This window comes from Coptis chinensis, chromosome 5 (assembly GCF_015680905.1).
Source record: "Coptis chinensis isolate HL-2020 chromosome 5, ASM1568090v1, whole genome shotgun sequence".
Lineage (NCBI taxonomy): Eukaryota > Viridiplantae > Streptophyta > Magnoliopsida > Ranunculales > Ranunculaceae > Coptis > Coptis chinensis.
The window spans coordinates 77,203,954-77,221,669 of NC_141460.1; the positions used below are offsets into that span (position 1 = coordinate 77,203,954).

At 37.1% G+C, this 17,716-nt stretch overlaps 1 protein-coding gene across 4 annotated transcripts; it reads right to left on the reverse strand.

Moving 5' to 3' along the window:
* Positions 1-1,330: 1,330 nt before the first annotated feature.
* LOC147499016 (CW-type Zinc Finger) lies at positions 1,331-17,398 on the reverse strand. Of its 4 annotated transcripts, XM_086560829.1 has the most exons (15): positions 16,765-17,386; positions 14,812-14,884; positions 14,579-14,712; positions 14,089-14,475; positions 12,563-13,974; positions 11,939-12,393; positions 9,776-11,850; positions 9,531-9,688; positions 8,161-8,321; positions 6,330-6,490; positions 3,086-3,695; positions 2,849-3,010; positions 2,582-2,750; positions 2,382-2,481; positions 1,331-1,567 (listed from the first exon to the last, which is right to left on the reverse strand). In XM_086560829.1, the coding sequence occupies exons 1-11, from the start codon at positions 16,981-16,983 to the stop codon at positions 3,504-3,506; spliced, it is 5,427 nt and encodes a 1,808-aa protein (XP_086416955.1). In that variant the 5' UTR covers positions 16,984-17,386; the 3' UTR covers positions 1,331-1,567; positions 2,382-2,481; positions 2,582-2,750; positions 2,849-3,010; positions 3,086-3,503. The 4 variants fall into 4 exon arrangements, with proteins under 4 accessions (XP_086416955.1, XP_086416954.1, XP_086416956.1 ...); XM_086560828.1 differs by having other exon boundaries at positions 2,849-3,695; positions 16,765-17,398; XM_086560830.1 differs by having other exon boundaries at positions 1,331-1,554; positions 2,849-3,695.
* Between the last annotated feature and the right edge of the window lie 318 nt (positions 17,399-17,716).

Genomic DNA, 17,716 nt, shown 5'->3' on the forward strand with positions numbered 1-17,716 from the left:
GTAGAGAAAGAAGTGAGTGTAAAACTATTGTGTGAGTGTTTCAATTTATAGTGTTAGAAAGATATAGCCGTTTTTTGCATTGAGAGCACGCGGTTTTGACAACACCGCGTCATAGAAGCCCAATTAGCAGCCCAAGTCCATGCGGTGTTGGAAAAACCGCACGATTTTTCTAAAACCGCGTGAGAGATTTGATACAACACCAAAACTGGAACCAAATATTGACCGATTTGGTGTTTGGTTTGGTTTTTTGGTGTTTTCATCAACATATGACTCTCCTGAAGTTGAAAAAACACCAAATTGTTGGATGCTAAGAAAGTATCACTCCTAAAGATACTCAAACATTCCTCTGTTTGCTACACGTGTCCCTTTATCAATTCTAATTTACCATTTGTTTTGTTCCGTTTTTTCCAAGTCCCCACCAACTACTTTTTGTCTCCTATTTATTGGTCTTTATTTCTACTAGCCTATTTGTACGTGTCTCTGCCACGTAAACAAAAAAAAAATGGCATGACCTGTAATATTTGGGTTTGGCAAGGGGCAAAAAAAAAAAAAATAATAGCGTGATGAATTTACTGTTGAAACTCTCGTTTTCTTTTAACAATCTCTGATTTTATTTTATTTTTCATTAATTTATAGACGTGAAACTACTATTTTACCCATGCAAAAAACAAAATAAAAAAATAAAACAAACAAATGGCATGAGCTGTAATATTCGTGTTTGGAAAGGGGCAAAATTAGAAAAAAAATTAATGGCGTGATGAATTTCACTGTTCCTCCCACCGTTTTCTTTAAAGAAGTAGATTAGATTAGGTCCCTCCACTAATGTTTTTAACCCCGACTGAGTCACTACCATGTCAAAATAAATAAGAGAAGAACGCAGGTGCTAACTTCATCACACGTGCATAGCACGTGCCATTTTGCTAGTACTTTTAACGAGGTGCAAGAAATCATCACGAACTAGAACTTCCTATGAATTTGACCGTTAGACTCTACTCTCTTTTTCGTTTCATCGGGAAATTTTACCTTACATGGAAAAGGCCAAACCAAATCAACAAGAAATGATTTAACTCGTGCTTATAGAATAAACAATTTAACCATAAATGTGCCTTGTCTGTTTAAGTTAGTTGCTTAAGAGCAAGTTGAACTTCGACCTGGATTCTGGCCTGGTCAGACTTATCTTACTCGCCTGTTTGTAACTTAGCAAAGAAGCTACAAATGGTTTGGGAAAAAAAAATCTGAATAAGTGAATTTAAATCAAATGAATGGGACCCTCGAATTAAATCAAATCTCCACGCACAAATACAATGCGAGAGAGCGAGAGATTTAGATATTTCTGATAATCAAAGCAGGCTGGGGAAATTTTATTTTTGAACAAATGTTACTATTGATATACATTTCTACAGGAAAATGGTAAATGGGTCGTGTAAAGACTCAAAATACGACATTGAAGATGCATATTGTGCATAATTCCTATACAGGACAATTAAGAATATGAAGCTCATCATCCATTCACATCGCTGACGACCATACCACTGCCACTCCAAGCCCACCAACCTGAAACAAGAGACTGCAAATACTGTGTTAGCCATGCTAATCACTAATATACAGTGGGATATAGAATGTCCCACAATTTTTCCGACCAAAAAAACCAAAAAATAAACGATTTTAATCTTACAATTTAAACAGCCATTATTGGTTTCCTTGAAAATTTTAAATCAATCCTACTTAAAAAAACTTGAATATTACGACTCCTACAAGGAGAATCATTCAACTCAATTAGCTTGTCGTTACGAAAACCTTGAACTCAATTAGATAATTCGCTTCAAAATTTGTTCATCTCATTCTACAGTCGGAATCCTTGGGATACACCCATATGTCGTACAGACAAGTAAGTTGTATGACAAGTAAGTTGAGTGATTTAAACAGTGTCGAGTCACCCTAATTACAATATTCATCATCTCCAGAGGACATTATGCCGACTTTAAAGACCTCACATACTCGAACTGATCTAACAGTTCTGTTCTGCAATTCGACTTTGTGTTCAGTATGCATGTCAGCTTCTTTGATTTTCACATACTTCGTTACAGAATATATATACTAGAGATGTATATACCAATCACAAAATATATAAATTTATATCAATCTCACAATTCAAGATTCGTATAACATATCTTACGCCTCTACCTTCTAAGATACAACAAATTATTTGACAAGATAGCTATGGATATTGCCACAGAAACCATGGTTTGATCTTGTTGTATGCAGTAACATCCACTAACCAACTGTGTCTGATATACCAAAAATCTAGTAGCAGACCTTTACCATGTTACAACTTACAACTACAGAAGCTATAATAAGAAATCTGATCAATAGAGCTTTACCTGCTATATTACCATCGGCATTTGCCCAAAAAACAAGTTCTCACATTCAGTTTCCAGTTTCAGTTTAACTTTATTGATATATATGACTTGACAGACATCCCTGTCACCATAAGAAAGAGAATAAAAGTCAGAAAAGGAATAATTGCTAAAGTAAAAAGAAAGGCAACAATGCCACGCATTTGCTGAAGAGCTTAGCAAACCTTTTTTTTAAGGGAGAGTGCTCAGCCTCCTACAGGTAAGTGTTGTACAAAAAAAGTCCAACTAAATTCTGTTATGTATTTCTCTATCTTCTTCTACTTTGTCTCATTTATCACACAACAAAGGACTAGTATCTGCAGTCCTCTATTTCATGAAGCCGTATAATATAACCTATATATGGGAAGAAGAAGAAAAGATAAAGAACTTGAATCATTGAATATAGAGTATGGAAAACAACTGAAAGATACAGTTAAACTAAACCTGCATACCTAGGGCTGCCAATCACCGCTACCTTCAGATCGAAGCATGTTTGTACAGTAAAAGTTCCAACTGGAGGCACCAGTATTACGCTTCGCAACAGACGTGATTATCGAATTTTACACAAACCCCTCCACCACTTTCTCAATTTACTACTTTCCAGAAAACAAAAACTGATAACAAAATTTGAAGTCCATTAAAATGCCAGAATTAAACCAGTTCAGCCTCTAGAAAAATGATTTTCTCACCCGTACTCTATTCTCATCTTTCATCCAGCTTCAATGCACCGAATCTATGGATCTTCATTTTCTGTATGACCTTCAAAACTGTGTAGCAGTAACCTCACCTACCTTCTGAAGGAACACGTCTCATCACATCTTTTCAAAATTGTAGGTCAACATGCTACAAGCTTACCCATTTACCACCAGAGGGCCACAAAGAATATGATACATAACTTGCAATTAATCTCTTTTTTGTACAACTATACAGAAAGGAACTAAGTCAGTGAAACCAGTCCCTTTTCAGAAGTATCATACAGTGGAACTGATAAACCTCCACCCCTGCTCCTTCCTTCGTATCCTCCATTACAGTCTGCTTCCAAGGAAGTAAACCGGAAAAACAAAAGATATTCACAGTGTTGACAATATCTCTGCTACAAAAGCGAATTCAACGGCTTATAGCTTCCATTGCAAGCCGTACAAGACGCAATAGTCCTTGTACATCATGGAAATTGAAATCAAGGACCCTTTTAACAGAAGAGATGCCCTCATACCGTGACTCTTCCAGACTAGTACTGGCAACCGCGAAAGCATTCTGGGCTTTCCTTGAAGCCTCCATTGCAGAATTTACATCCTGTGTCTGCAAGTAAACACAATAAACGTCAGCAGAACTCTAGTGCATTCCTTATTGAATATTTATAAAACAAAAGCAGTGCATTGAGCAGCTCCTTGCTACTCAGCCTATTACTTGTAACACTACAATTTTATGATATTAATGAATTGAAATTTACCGATAAAAATAAATAAAAGCAGTGCATGGAAAACTACGTGCAATGGATTTAGAAGTCTCGATTTATATTAATAGACAGCTAAAGTTCGCTCTACCATATCAAATAGCCACACCACAACAAACTAGCCAAGGCCAAAAACATTTCTGCAAGAATTAAAAATTGAGAGGTCTCTGCAATGAAAAAGGTTGGTTAAGACCATGCAAATTATTTAGTTATAGACGTCTTCACAGGTACACCTTTTACTTTCACTGAACTGACATTTTTCATTCAATTAAAATAACTGGTCCATTACAGTTACTGACAGAAACAGGTAGAGACTCATTAAAAGTCGAATATAAAGCCGGGTGCACCTTAAAATGTCCATATATTTAGTACTATGAAACCACCATTTATATTCTTTCATATGCGTGGTATTACTTCATTTACTTGAGTTTAGTACACCAATATCGTATAAATTCTTTTCATTAACATCATCTAGGAGGAATCACTTATACAGACCTCTAGGTGTGTAATCTTGTGTAGAGCTTTATGACATTGAATATAGTAAACAAACTGTGATGGAAGTACTAACATCTGCAGATTCTACTAGTCTGTGTACACATGCTCTCAATGAGTGTGTAGGTATGAGGGCAATTGTAAACTTCAAAGTTTGTAGAGACATAAGAAATTCATAAAGATAGCGGAAGCATTTCAGAGCATCCCAAATGGTTCAGTCAAATATGCGTTCCAAGTAGAGTGAACCAAAAAACTACTCCCAATGGTTCACTCAAATAGCGAAAAAGCTATTTCAAAACTCAAATTCGCTCTAAATTTTGAGAATCCTTTTGAGTATTGGCTATCTATAAACACCGTATGGCAAGTCTTTAGCTGTACGGCCAAACGTCAACCGCGCCGATGATAAATCTTACGAAAGCTTGCATTAAGTAGGACCCACATAATCAATAAAATTAGGCACATTAATGGTGCGACCATATAGTAGCCACACGATCAAATAACAGTCAGACCACCTAAAAAATGAGTTTTACCGAGGGAAGTATACTTGGTCATAATAACTTATGCACTGGAAAATTGCAATTTGGCACATTTAGCGTACTCTTTTTAAGTACACCATTAAGGATGCCACAAAGTTAAATACATCCAAATGGAAACCACGCAATTAAAATTGCAGTTTGGCACTTTTAGCATCCTAACTAGCGTACTCATTATAATAGGTAAGCATTATGCAACAAAAGATATGGTATCACTTATCAGAGCTCAAGTATCTTTTTATGGTGGATGCAAGTATCAAAACCACATATTGTGAAAGAACCATCTAACAGCACATACACCGAATTTTTAGATGGGTATTTTTAGATGATGCAGATATATGGCCCACACACATGGTAAATAGAATTGGTGTGAATCAAGGTCTTAAATATCCAAATCATCATAGGATCCCGCAAATAACGACATATCTGGCCGATATGTTGAAAATTATATATTTTTGGTCGGTAAGTACGAACAAAAATATACCGATGTGCAAATATGTGCAAATAGTGGAGATACCCAAAACATCATAAATTTACAGGTGGTGGTATACCGATGTGTTTCTATATTTCTGACATAGATCGACCTACAAATCATCAAGATTCAGTGGGATATATTTAGGGTCCCAGAATCCAATATATCGTCGATATTTTTCCATACATCAGATATTTTCGGTCATGGCGTCGCTGAGCATATGATGTCATGATTCCTTGATTTGAATCTGAAAGCTTCTACAAACATCAAGATTACGAATAACACAATTGTAGCCACAGCATCACATATCTTCTGTGGCAACTCTTCAGCCTTTTTAGAAAAGTAAGATGGGGTATGCAGTAGGTGTTCCTAAAGTGATCACAACCGCTTTGAGAGTTAGTATACGAAAGAGTTGCCGAGTAGTGGATGGAAACCATGGAAGCTACACCATATTCTGCCGTTGGACAGTTTGGAAGGATAAGAACAAAATTGATTTTATATGCTGAAGATCAATGAGAATATTAGGAACTCAAGAAGTTGAAGTTACAGGCCTTAATTTATTCATGAATATTCAGTTAAGGAGGCTTCAGCATTTATCTTCCAAGTAAAAACCTGTTAGTACCACTTGCATTTGTTACCTCCTATTACTATAACTTTGTTAGAACTTATAGCCGTTTTTGCTTGTGGGTGGGTGGGGGAAATCAGTAAAAGTATAAACAAAGGTATTGATGAATGAAAGAGTACAGGGGCAAATCCTCATAGGAGAAACGGGAGAGCATGCAATCACAAAGTTTGTATATCTAAATAGCGTTACACAAAGTGCAACTAAACTTAAACCATTCTTTTATTTATTTACTAAGAAAAATCCCAAGAAACACGCAGCTGTCATTATCTAGTTATGCTTATATTTAAAAATTCTTCTGAAATTAGATTTTCCTCCAAAAGACAAAGCGCAACCATAATGCAGAACAGAGTAGACTTACAAAATTGAGCAAGCGCAAAAAGCTTGGACGATTCCGAGCAGCAATAACATGGTCACCAGCCACATGAGGAGAACCAACACCCTTAGCCAAAGCAACCTTATCCGGGTTGCCTTGATTATTTAAGTTATCGACATCCGAGGCAGATGATGACGGGGATTCACCTAATGAGACCAGCAAAAGAATGAGTAACAAAAAAGAAGTTACAATTTATCCACAAATTAACTAACATTTAAACCAACATCCATCCAATGACCAAATCAAAACGTGAAAGCATAATTCTCAACTCTGCATCTCTATCCATTTTTTAGGCATCATGCACCTGATATATTAGTGTATCATAAGATACATGTGTGTGTGTGTGTGTGTGTGTGTATCCATCATCCATATAAATAACATGAAACAAGAAAAACACAATGTACACATGCTGTAACTTCAGTGCGGAAGTAGTAGACGAGTATATGATAAAGATAGTTCAGTTAATTTCATTAAACATTATAATCAGTAACACTGGAAGCTTATACAAGTATAACTAGGTCTGGTGTTTATACATTGTATAAAATATAACGAGGTTCCCTTTCGATGTTAAAGAATCTATATAGTGCGGAGTGTTACAATTTGCACTATCGTGTATTAAGGAGTCATATATGCTAATCTGATCAAGTAAAAAAAATCTAGTAAAACTTTTTCTTTTTCTTCACCTCGATCACATCTTCACCTTCAAGATTATCACGCCGTCGTCATTTAAAGTACAAAGTACAGAAAATGTACGAACATCCTTGTAGTTCGATCACTTCGTAAAAAAATAAAAATAAAAATTACGATTCTAGGAAACCGCCCAGAAAACCCAACACCAAAACAGTTCTAAGTAAGTGCTGTAGAAAGGCACCTGATTTAAACTAAAAATTCGGGTGAACACCACAGGAGTGCCAAACTCCAATGACATTGGTTTATGAGAAAAAACAGAGAAAGGTAACCCAGCTGAGAAATAATTCTCGAAGTGCTTAAACAAATGTAACTATGTCTACTGACCGAAAAGATGAAGAAAAAAAAATCTTCAGTATTAACCTAAACAATACATTGTTTCTTGTTGATCTGGAGGGAAATTGATATCTCCAATTTCTCATACGGAAATTGATATAGGGAACTCTATGGGTTCAATCAAATTGCATTTAGCATTGACTTAATCAATTAAATCAGTCACATAAACTGATTAACATACCAAATGAATAACACATCTGAAGAAGCTCTTTTCTTTTCTTCTTTTATCTTTTTTTTATCTATATAGTATTTTAATTGGAAACAACTAGTGAAGAACAATAACAACTCGAGATGAAGGAAACCAAACTACAGTTTGTTTGTTTTTTTTTCAAATTTTCTATTCATTTCATTTCCTACCAATTACTAAATTATTGCTCCAATATTCACAAGTATCAATCTACCCACTGGAGGTAAATGATATACACGAAGCACCAAAAACAACATAATAATGTAAATGCCATGAAGAACAATATTCTACTGTTATACTTCCGGCTTAAAGGATAACCACAACTTCAATAAAAAAAAATCTAAATACTTTTCTGAGTCAAAGGCTATTTATTAGGGAAGGGGAACTTTCCACTCATCTACTGAAAAAGTGGAGTGTGGGCAATTTCTGAGACTGCTATATTAGGTCTTCGAAGTGTATATCATTAAGCTTTTGCAGACAATGACAAGTAAATGATTTTAGATGTTAATTGGTATGAACGTACGCAAATGATGCAGTTGTGAGATAAACGTAAACCCATCAAGATATCCCATATAAAACATTTTCTTCTGTTTAAGATCTAATTACCAGGAGGAACCATTTGTAGAGAAGCTTGCAACACGAGACGGTCTTTATTTGCACTGAAATTTTTTAAATATACAACCCTCATGTAAGACACTTCCACGCATTTGTGAGCTAGAGCAGCAGCAGCCATTTCTTTGCATCTTTCATATTCATGGGCGACAAACCTATATAAATTTGAGATGAGAATTTCATTAGTAGCAGATTACATATATGATAAAAGTCATAAAACTAAGGTGGTTATTACGTAGAATCAATATTCTTATTTCTATACTATATTTAATTAACTGAGGCCTAATTTGAAAACAAAAATGAAATACTGAAGCATTTGGTCAGAGCTCAAGGCCCCAAAAAATTCTTCTTCCCAGAGATGAAGATATACGGATTTAATTGAGCCAAAGCTCTTAAATTTGATGTCAAAAGGTTTACAGAAATGAAGCTATTGCGATGAACAAGTGGTGAGAGTAAGCATAAGACTCGGAAGAATAAAATTCTAAATTAGCTTACTAAGGATAGTGTAGAGCAGCTCAATAATGACGGAAACAAGGAACAGCCATCAATATGGCTTGGCAAAGTGCAGCACAGACTGATTACATCCTGACTATCAAAATTCACAAATGTCCATGTCGAAGACCTAAGAGAGCTAAAGGAAGTCAAAGAGATCATAACTAAGAAGGTGGGATCCAAAACAACTCAATCAGAAGCCACAGATTGGGATAAATCGAAGGTTGTAAATCTTTTCTAAACGATAATTTCAATTAAGGATAGTAAATATTTTCCAAAGGATGTTAACAACTACTACTAGATTATGTAACATTGACGCACCATATTTTGAAAAGAAAAATCTGTCAGATACAACGATAATATCCGTGTCAGACGCAACACAAAAACATATTGAAGGTTCATGTTGTACACCGATATGCATACCCTTGTTAATGTCACTTAGCTACTAAGCCTATTTCTAAATAGACAGACTCAACAATCACCACACGCAGGTTATTGTGCAATTGTCAAATGCACTTGATAGGCAAGCTATACAAAGACTGCAAGAAATTGAACCCAAACACCTATACAGTCTCAAAAAAATCTAAAATTGAACAAAGGGCTGCTCCAACAGAAGCGCAGCTTATATACAATAATGATACAAGCAACTTTGAGAAATAAACCATAAGAAGCATCTAAATAAAAGTATAAAACAATTCAGTGTAAAAACAACTGGTGCAACAAGAACAAGAGTACAACAAGATACCTAAGAAAAATCTTAGCATTTTAGCATGATTGAAAGTTGAACTACCCAATAACGCTATCAGAAGACATGAAATAATAGAAAAGGAAATTAAATTTCACGGGTGCAACTTTTGAAAGGAATAGCATACTCGCAGAGGCTAACAGTGGTGCTATATATGTGCATTGACTGAGATTCGAAATGCCTTGAGCTCTCCACATGCAAAGGTTCCAACATTGACGCCCCATGAAGAAATTTTAAAACTGCTTCGAAGTACAGCCCAGTGCTTTCAAGATCCGACCCGTTGCTCTACAAACGTTACCATCAATCAGACAGTGTAAGGACTAAAGGGTGTAACACCAGCACATAAGATTTGGAAGAACTAATATGAAATACCTTGACTCGATCAGCAGAGTGTTTGAGATCCTTAGCTTCTTTCAGGGCAGCATTAGCAGCCTGACTTGAAGAATCTTTTTTAACAGGACTTGGGCCATCAAGATCACCTACAATAACCCTGCCAGGTGTGGAGTGCCTAAAACTATTATTGAAGGTTCCAGTTTGGCTATCAGGTTTCCTAAGCTGTTTTGCCACCTTGAATTCATCAGCACCGCCACCACCACTTGAAGCATCCACAGGCAACATATCTGATCCATTGGCTTTGTGGTTGCTTGACATTGATCGGAAATCTTGTTTGTCTCCCGCATGTGGGATAGATTGTGACTTGCCTCTCCCAAATGCTGCTTCAAATTGATCGGGTTTATCTGAAAAAGAGCGGTGTGAGGATCTTTCAGCTACACGGTCTTGCATAAAATTTTGCTGCGCGTTTGAGTGTCCATCCTTGGAGCAAGTAGCACCCACTTTTACATCTGTACCATTATTGCCTGAAAATTTTGACTGGTTCTCTCTTCTACCCTCACTTGACCATTTTCCAATATATTCGTTCTTCCTTGAGTAACTTTTGTCATCCTTACCACCCTTTACTCCATGCCTCTCCTGACCATTTTTTCCACCCCTTGGTTCTTCATGGTAAAGTGAAGGATCTTTTCTTTCAATCTCCTCCACATTCCTTGAGTTCTTAATTGGACACAATTCTTCCTGATCATTGACCGAACCAGATACCTTGATTTTACCTTTATCTAAATCATACTTCGAACCTTTATGCTTGTCTTTGGACCTCAACGAAGAACCCTTTCCGGACTTTCTCGAAAGAGAACCATTAGAACCATGATGTTTGTCTACTCTTTCGTTATCATGACCATGCTCCTTACCCGGAAGTTCCGCAAGCTGGACACGGTGGTCAAAGGTTTCAGCACTACCATTCATGCAATGATGGTTTCCAACCTCAACGCAAGAATGCTCAGCAGTATGTGCTTTGGCTTTGTCAACAGGTGTGCAATGGACTTCCCTATCCTGATAATCGGGCACAGTAGACTCCATAGATCCACGATGAACAAAAAGGTGAGCTTTCTCCTTCCTCCCTGACCCAGAAAGACCGCTCCCACCATCCCCTTCACCATCTGAGCATCTTCTCAGGCTACCCGTGACAGTAAAACCAACATTTGGTGCATCATCTTTACCCAGCAGAATCCTCCCTGTCGATGTACCTTTTTCAGAAGTTCTCAAAGGAGATGATGAAACTGACTCAACAGGGGATCCTTTTGCCTCGCGGAAATTGGCTTTGCTTCTACGAGAACCTGAAACTTTTGAAGAGCTCGAAGTAGCAGCCAAAGTAGGCAGACCGTATCCTAAATCCCTTTTCAGTGGATCCACACTATCAAACATCTGTTGAGACACCATGTTTCCACCTTCACATTGTTCTGGTTGGTGGTCCTTATCAACATAACTTTTTCCCTCTTCCATATCATCCGCCACAAAATCTCTATCACTGGAATCAAGGATCTGGGATGATCTATATCTCCTGTCCATACTAACAGCACCCACGCTTTTGCTAGATTCCTTCCCCTCAGAATTTGATACCTTGGCCTTCTTTCCCTTCTTGAAAGCATGATCTTGAATCCCCTCCAAAGAAACCCTGTTGACCTCAAGAAGATGACCAGCATCTGCAAGAGCCTCTGATGGAAAAACCTGACTCTCCTGATACTCATTTGCTTTCCTTTTTCTTGCGCCCATATCTCTTGTATCCAATTTCCTCGTATCCGCAACTGCAACATCCAATGAAACCCGATCTAGGTCTTTCGGCTTCTTAGTAGAACACGGTAGGTTGTCCTTTGTATCTAATTTTGCTTCCTTTGAAGACAAACATTCACCATGTTTCTTCATACCCTTCATAGATGCTTTAGCAGATGAAAGACTAGCTGAGGTGGGACCTGAGTTTCCCATTACCACACCATGCATAAGATTCCATTCCTCTTCAGCATTATTAAAATTTTCTGACTTGAATTTCTTAGAAGCTCTAAGTTCATCTTGGTTGGCCGGTCTTTCGTTTTTAATTTTTGAGTTATTAACAACACCTGTAGCAATCGTTTACAAAAGTGAAAAACTGCGTGCTCAATAAAGGGCAGTGGAATTGTTAATAAATTTTAACATCAAAAATGTTACCTCCATCCTGAGCCAGTTTGCTCTTATCTTTCTGTTTATGTCTACGCTTTTCTGCAGCAGAATCACTAGATTTGCTTGAATGCTGATTACCAGCTTTTTTAGCCAGGTTAGAGTTCGAAGGGGACAGATTCACATCATTTATGCTTCTACTCTTCATAGATGCCTGTTGACTCTTATTTGTGGAATTAGAGAAATGCATGGGACCCATAAAACTAGTTGAATCTGCTGTCTCTTTCAACCCATGCTGCTTCTTCCCACCACTGGGCACTGCGAGCAAATTGTGGTCTTGCTGTTTTAAGTCGAGATGATGTGCTTCTGCCACAATTACCCCATCTGCAGCGCCATTAGTCTGACTCTGTAAATTTTGACTCTCGGGAGCCGGAATATGGTACAACAGTGCATTCAGAGCTTTTGTTGTCTCTTCCTCACTGAAACTACAGCGGTTCATTCCAGGCCTGTAGATCAGTTTGAACACCAAGCTACTCAGTCTTTAAAGAGTAAACAGCAAAGCAACATAAATTGTGTTAATCTAAACCAAAAGCTGCTCTGGATCACTCATTGCTAGAGGTATACTAGTCCACTACCATTAGTATAGAAAATAGATTTGCGAAGGAAGGAACTTACAGCCAATCAAGCATGCTACACAACCACTTTTTTTTTGTGAGGTCATCAGGATTTTTACCAAATGGCAGGAGTCGCCACTTTTGGCATCTGTCGCAGCAAACCCAATTTTCATTAATAACCGTAGGAGCCGCCACAGCAGAAACAGTGTTGGAAACAAGTTCAGTTCCTATTGAAGGAGCAACAATTTGAGCCTCATTTGTATAGGCCACAGAGGTCGCTGGGGTTTCGACCTTTTTGCCATTTGGTCTCTCCTTTGGTTTGTCAGCAAATTGGTCGATTTCTTTGCCACTTGATCTATCCTTTGGTCGGTCAACAGATTGGCGGGTTTCTTTCCCCATGAGATCAAGCTTATAGTCCTTTGACCTGTCCTTAAAAGAGGTTTCCACTGAATTTGTAGAATTCTCTGCCTGTTCCAAGTCTGTGTCGCCAAAAATATCTCTGTATGTCTCTCTAGTCTTACCAAATTCCCTTCGCAATTTATTATCATCCAGTTTATTTTTGGAAGAAGAGTCGCTGTTACTCTTTTTTCTGTCTTTCGATGCTGCTGAAGAAACAACCCTCAAGCTTTCCTTTGGAAATTCTGTGGCTGAGTTGCCACTAGTTTTGCTTCCCTTCGATTTCTTTTTCCCTGTAGACAATGTTTGCTCCATTTCATAAGGCAATCTCCCTCCATCTTGTTCAAGGGATGCCGCCCTCAATTTAACCTTGTTTTCCGGAGGACCTATAATTCCACCATTAAGTTCTTTTCTCCGTGTAGAACCATCAAACTCAACTTTACATGAATCATAGTTTTGGTTACCTTTGCTCTTACCATCACTTCTAGAAATAGAAGAAATGTCTTTACTAACCTTTTCCTTTCTATCTTCCCAATTTTTATCTCCTGATACAGTCCTGAGTTTCAGCTTCTCAATTGTGTTCACATCTAGGCAGGCAATTGACTCTGGGTCCTCCTTCACAAGATCTGGGGAGATGAATCTATTCTTCACTTTAAGTTTTTTAGGTTCACCTGAAACTTCAGATGCCCGTCCAGCACCATTTGCAGTATCACCAATACTTATTTTTGAATTAGATAGGATCGGGAGCTTCAGGGAATCAGCAACAAGCTCCCTTCCTTCTGGGGTCTCAATATCTATTTCCTTATTCAGAAGGGCACTGATTCCATTCTCATCCTTCACAATCCCATTCTTCCTGTCTATCGACCTAATACTGTTCTCTACTGGTTTCATTTTCTTTTCTTCAAGAACTCTCCCTTCCCCCATCATCGACGAAGACTGGTCAACTAGCATGCAAGCACTTAAATGGCCATCATCAAGACCAGGTCTACCAAGCTTTTCCTTTTCTGCCAAGTGCAACAGACTATCAGGAAGAGGTGAGAGCACTAGGCCATCCGGAACTGGAGAAGACGTCATAATCTGGTCCATAAAAAGACCACGATCCATGCAATAAATAAGTTTAAAATATAAGAATTTATCATTAAGCAAAATATAAGAATTTAAAATTTAAAAAATAAATAAATAAATAATCACCTGAAGTATACTTGTTGGAGATTCATCTGGTGACTCCCGAGATTCAGGAGACAGTCCTCCACTTTCAACAGGGCTGTCCTCTGGTGAAGAAGGTGGAAAGCCAAGATCGTTGAAAATCGCAGCCGTTTTAAGAGCCATATTATCAGAACCCACTTTAAGTCGGACCTTTAGTGTTTTCTGGTCGGTGAAGTTATTCAGTTTCTTTGGTGGTTCATTCTTAAGTTTATACTCCCCATTGGACATACCGGAAACCAAACTGGATTCACGTTTGGATGAGCTTTCCAGAAAAGGGGCTTTTGAAACAGGAGGTGGTGCAGCACTTGAAGAAGCTGGTTCGTTCTTCAAAAAGGAGGTTGCACCTGATGGGACTACGGAGTTCTGATCACCCTAAATGCAACGAAAACCAAGAGCACAAAAGTGAAACATCCGTATAGCAGGAAAAGAAGCTGCATACATGGAAATTGTGATGAAATTTAATCCAAAAAAATACCTCTGTAAGTAAATTATTTGGAGATCTAGGTGTCCCATGGCTCTGAACTGTTTGAGGAGTCCTTGGTTGAGTCCAAACAGATGGAGAACGCTGATAAGTGGGCAAAAACGAACCATATCCACCATATTTTGCCCCTGTAAAAGTGATAAAATGCCATCACGCTGGAGTACCAAACAAGAAATTTATACGCTTTTCGGGTTGACAATATCAACAGGCTGGCATGGATCGCTTACCCAAATTCTCTGCAGAGACCCCTCCTTCAAAATCTTTTTGACAATGTCCCAATAAAACTTGAACCTTCTCATCCTTTAATAAGAAAACAAAACTCTTAAAGTTTAGGAAACAATATATATACATAGAGAGAGAGAGAGAGAGATGCATGCAGGAGCTATATAATATTATACAAGATAAATAGGAATGTGTGTATTAAGCAGATAAAATTGCATCTCACGGGTATATAAAGAGTGTGTTTACAAATCTACTCCAAGGGACTGGATTTTCCATTTCAGCCACCATTAGGTGAAAAAACGATCAGGGCAATGCTTCAACGTGCTTGCATTTATATTGGCATAACAAGGCAATTAGGAATAAAATTTATACTGTGCACCTGCACATTGGCACTACGGTTTCTTGCTATTACCTCCACATAAACTGAAAGAAACGTATCCTGCATCGACTCCAGACCAAAAGTCATGCAACCTGCCTAAAGGGACGACATGACTCAAGGAGGAAAGTTTTCACGCCTTGATTCCCAACACTGGGTTTGACGAGACAGGACTATATGGGATTTGTGAGTTGGTGCCTCACCCTCACCCCCAACCCCCAAATTACATGTGTACATAGTATGAAAAGATATTGAACGGGGTGTTGACTGAAGTTGTGACGAATAATTGAGGTTAACTTAAATATAAGCTTTATTGTGCCGACTGCCGACCAAATATCTGAGTAAGGAGCAGATGTGGATGAGATACGCAATACTCACTGAAACATCAAAACCTAAACACAAGTATAAAACTCCTTCATTCACATCGACTCAAAATGAAAGCAGACTACAGATACCCACCAAATTATTTGTGCCAACACGTGAAAACAACCAAAAGATTGTATTTTCAGTTTAAGAAGCGTACAATACTTCTTTTGTTTTTGACTATCCAAGTCCCCTGATGAAAACCTAACTTATTGACTGTCGTAAAGTACCAAATTCAAGCATTTGCGAACTAATGCTTGAGAAACTTTAGTCTATTGTTCAACCACTGTTACTTAAGTTCTCAATGCTTAGGTAGTTAAGTGCTTTGACATAAACCAAAACTATACATTTCAATTTTATACAGTTTGCAATTAAAGGTTCACATACAAATGGAAACTCACAACAAATTAAAGTTTTTTGATGGCATTAGCAAGAATTTTGATTGTCGATGCCATTAAAAACCCCAAACCAAGACTTTAACCCCAAGCAAAATAAAATTGAGTCCAAGGAACATGGAGAAGACAACTAATTACATATCTGACTCATTGTGTTTCCAATTAACTTGCCTTTAACAAGGAAGTAAGGAGTACTTATTATGCAGTACATAAAATGAAATTCCAACATGGCTCACATGACATGGATATATTAGTAAAGATAAGAATTGTAGTCTTGGCTGAAGTCATGGATCATAAAATAGAGATAAATGCAAATATAAGATTTATGCTGCAATACCGATTAAGAAAACAAAAAAATATTTAAAGTGCGGTGATGACCTAAACTAAACCTACTGAAACATCAAAAAACCAAGCAAACATATAGAAACACTTTATGCCCTACAATTTGAGTTCTCAGTGGAAACTATTTAACATAAGTAAACCAATTCAACCTGTTATGCCTAATTCAGGAGATGGTCAAAGGAAAATGTCTATCCTGATTCGCATTGACTCAAAACAGTGGAATACAAGACCGCTTTAGACGGTTTCAGTGTTGTAAAATATGAACTTTAAAGCATTCCAAACTATTTTTCGGAGTACCAAAACTTGAACAGTTAGTTAACAGTTAATAATCAACAAACTAAAGTTTTCCAAGTATCCTATACAGATCTCATTGAACAATTTCTCACTGAAAACAAATTAAACTTTCTATAAGTATTAATAACATAACTTGAATAGTTCAAAATGCAGTTCAAGTAAAATTAAGTGCAAATTAAAAGTCTTACAAGGTAAGAGAGATCGACATCGGGGTCAATACTAGCTTCCACATCATTATCATCATCATCATCATCAATATCAACATCAACATCAACATCAACATCAACATCATCAATATGATCATTATCAAAAGCTTCACCTTCTTCAAGCTCAGTTTCTTCCATCTCAAAACCCAATCCCCCTATTCCTTTCCTACTTCCATCTCTCCTACTCCCAATTGAAATCATCAAAACAAAAACCAACCCAAACCCTTATAATTTGTCAAAATAAGTCAAGGCCATTTCTTATAACTATAAACTAAACAAACCCCTTTGAATAATTTGTTAAAAATAACAATGATCGGATTGAATAAAAAAAAAAAAAAACCCTCTTTTTTACTCACCAACCTCGTCAAAAAATACATAAAGTGTTACCACGTTAATGGTCTTAAAACCATGATCGGTTTTAAATTGAGTAATTGATAAATAAACCCTTTTTATTTTGATTCCTCTCTTTATGTTCTTTTTTTCTCTCTCTCTCTCGAGCTCGATTCGGTTTTATTATTATTATTATTATTATTAAAAGAAAGGAGACTCTGGTTTTATTTTTAGTTTTGATGTAAGAGAGAGAAAAAGAAAGAAAGAGAGCTGTGTTTTTCCCTTCTTTTTTTTCTTTTTTTTATTTTTTGTTATTGTTAAAAAATAATAATTTGAGATAACTTTGTCTTAATTTTATTTTTTTACAGTTTCAGTGAAAAATTTTGGGATAATATATACCGTCCATAAAGCAAAAGCCCAATAGGGGCAATCCGTAGATATGTAAGAAAGGCCCAATTTTAACCCAAGCCCTTTAGTAATTATATAGGCCCCATTATATATGTAGTTGGGATGTGTAAACGGTATAAAGTATAAGGTGTACGTAGAGTTTACACTCTCAAATTTGCAAAACTCCTTCCGAGGGTTGTAAAGGCGTGGTTACTGG

What these genes read in the sequence shown, in the direction of transcription:
- LOC147499016 (XM_086560828.1), bottom strand. Translation starts at nt 16,983, where the DNA reads ATGATTTCAATTGGGAGTAGGAGAGATGGAAGTAGGAAAGGAATAGGG. An exon ending in ACTCTGCTGATCGAGTCAAG is followed by an intron (nt 9,689 to 9,775) that starts GTATTTCATATT and finishes TAACGTTTGTAG; the next exon opens with AGCAACGGGTCGGATCTTGA. An exon ending in TTTTGCGCTTGCTCAATTTT is followed by an intron (nt 3,696 to 6,329) that starts GTAAGTCTACTC and finishes GTTTACTTGCAG; the next exon opens with ACACAGGATGTAAATTCTGC.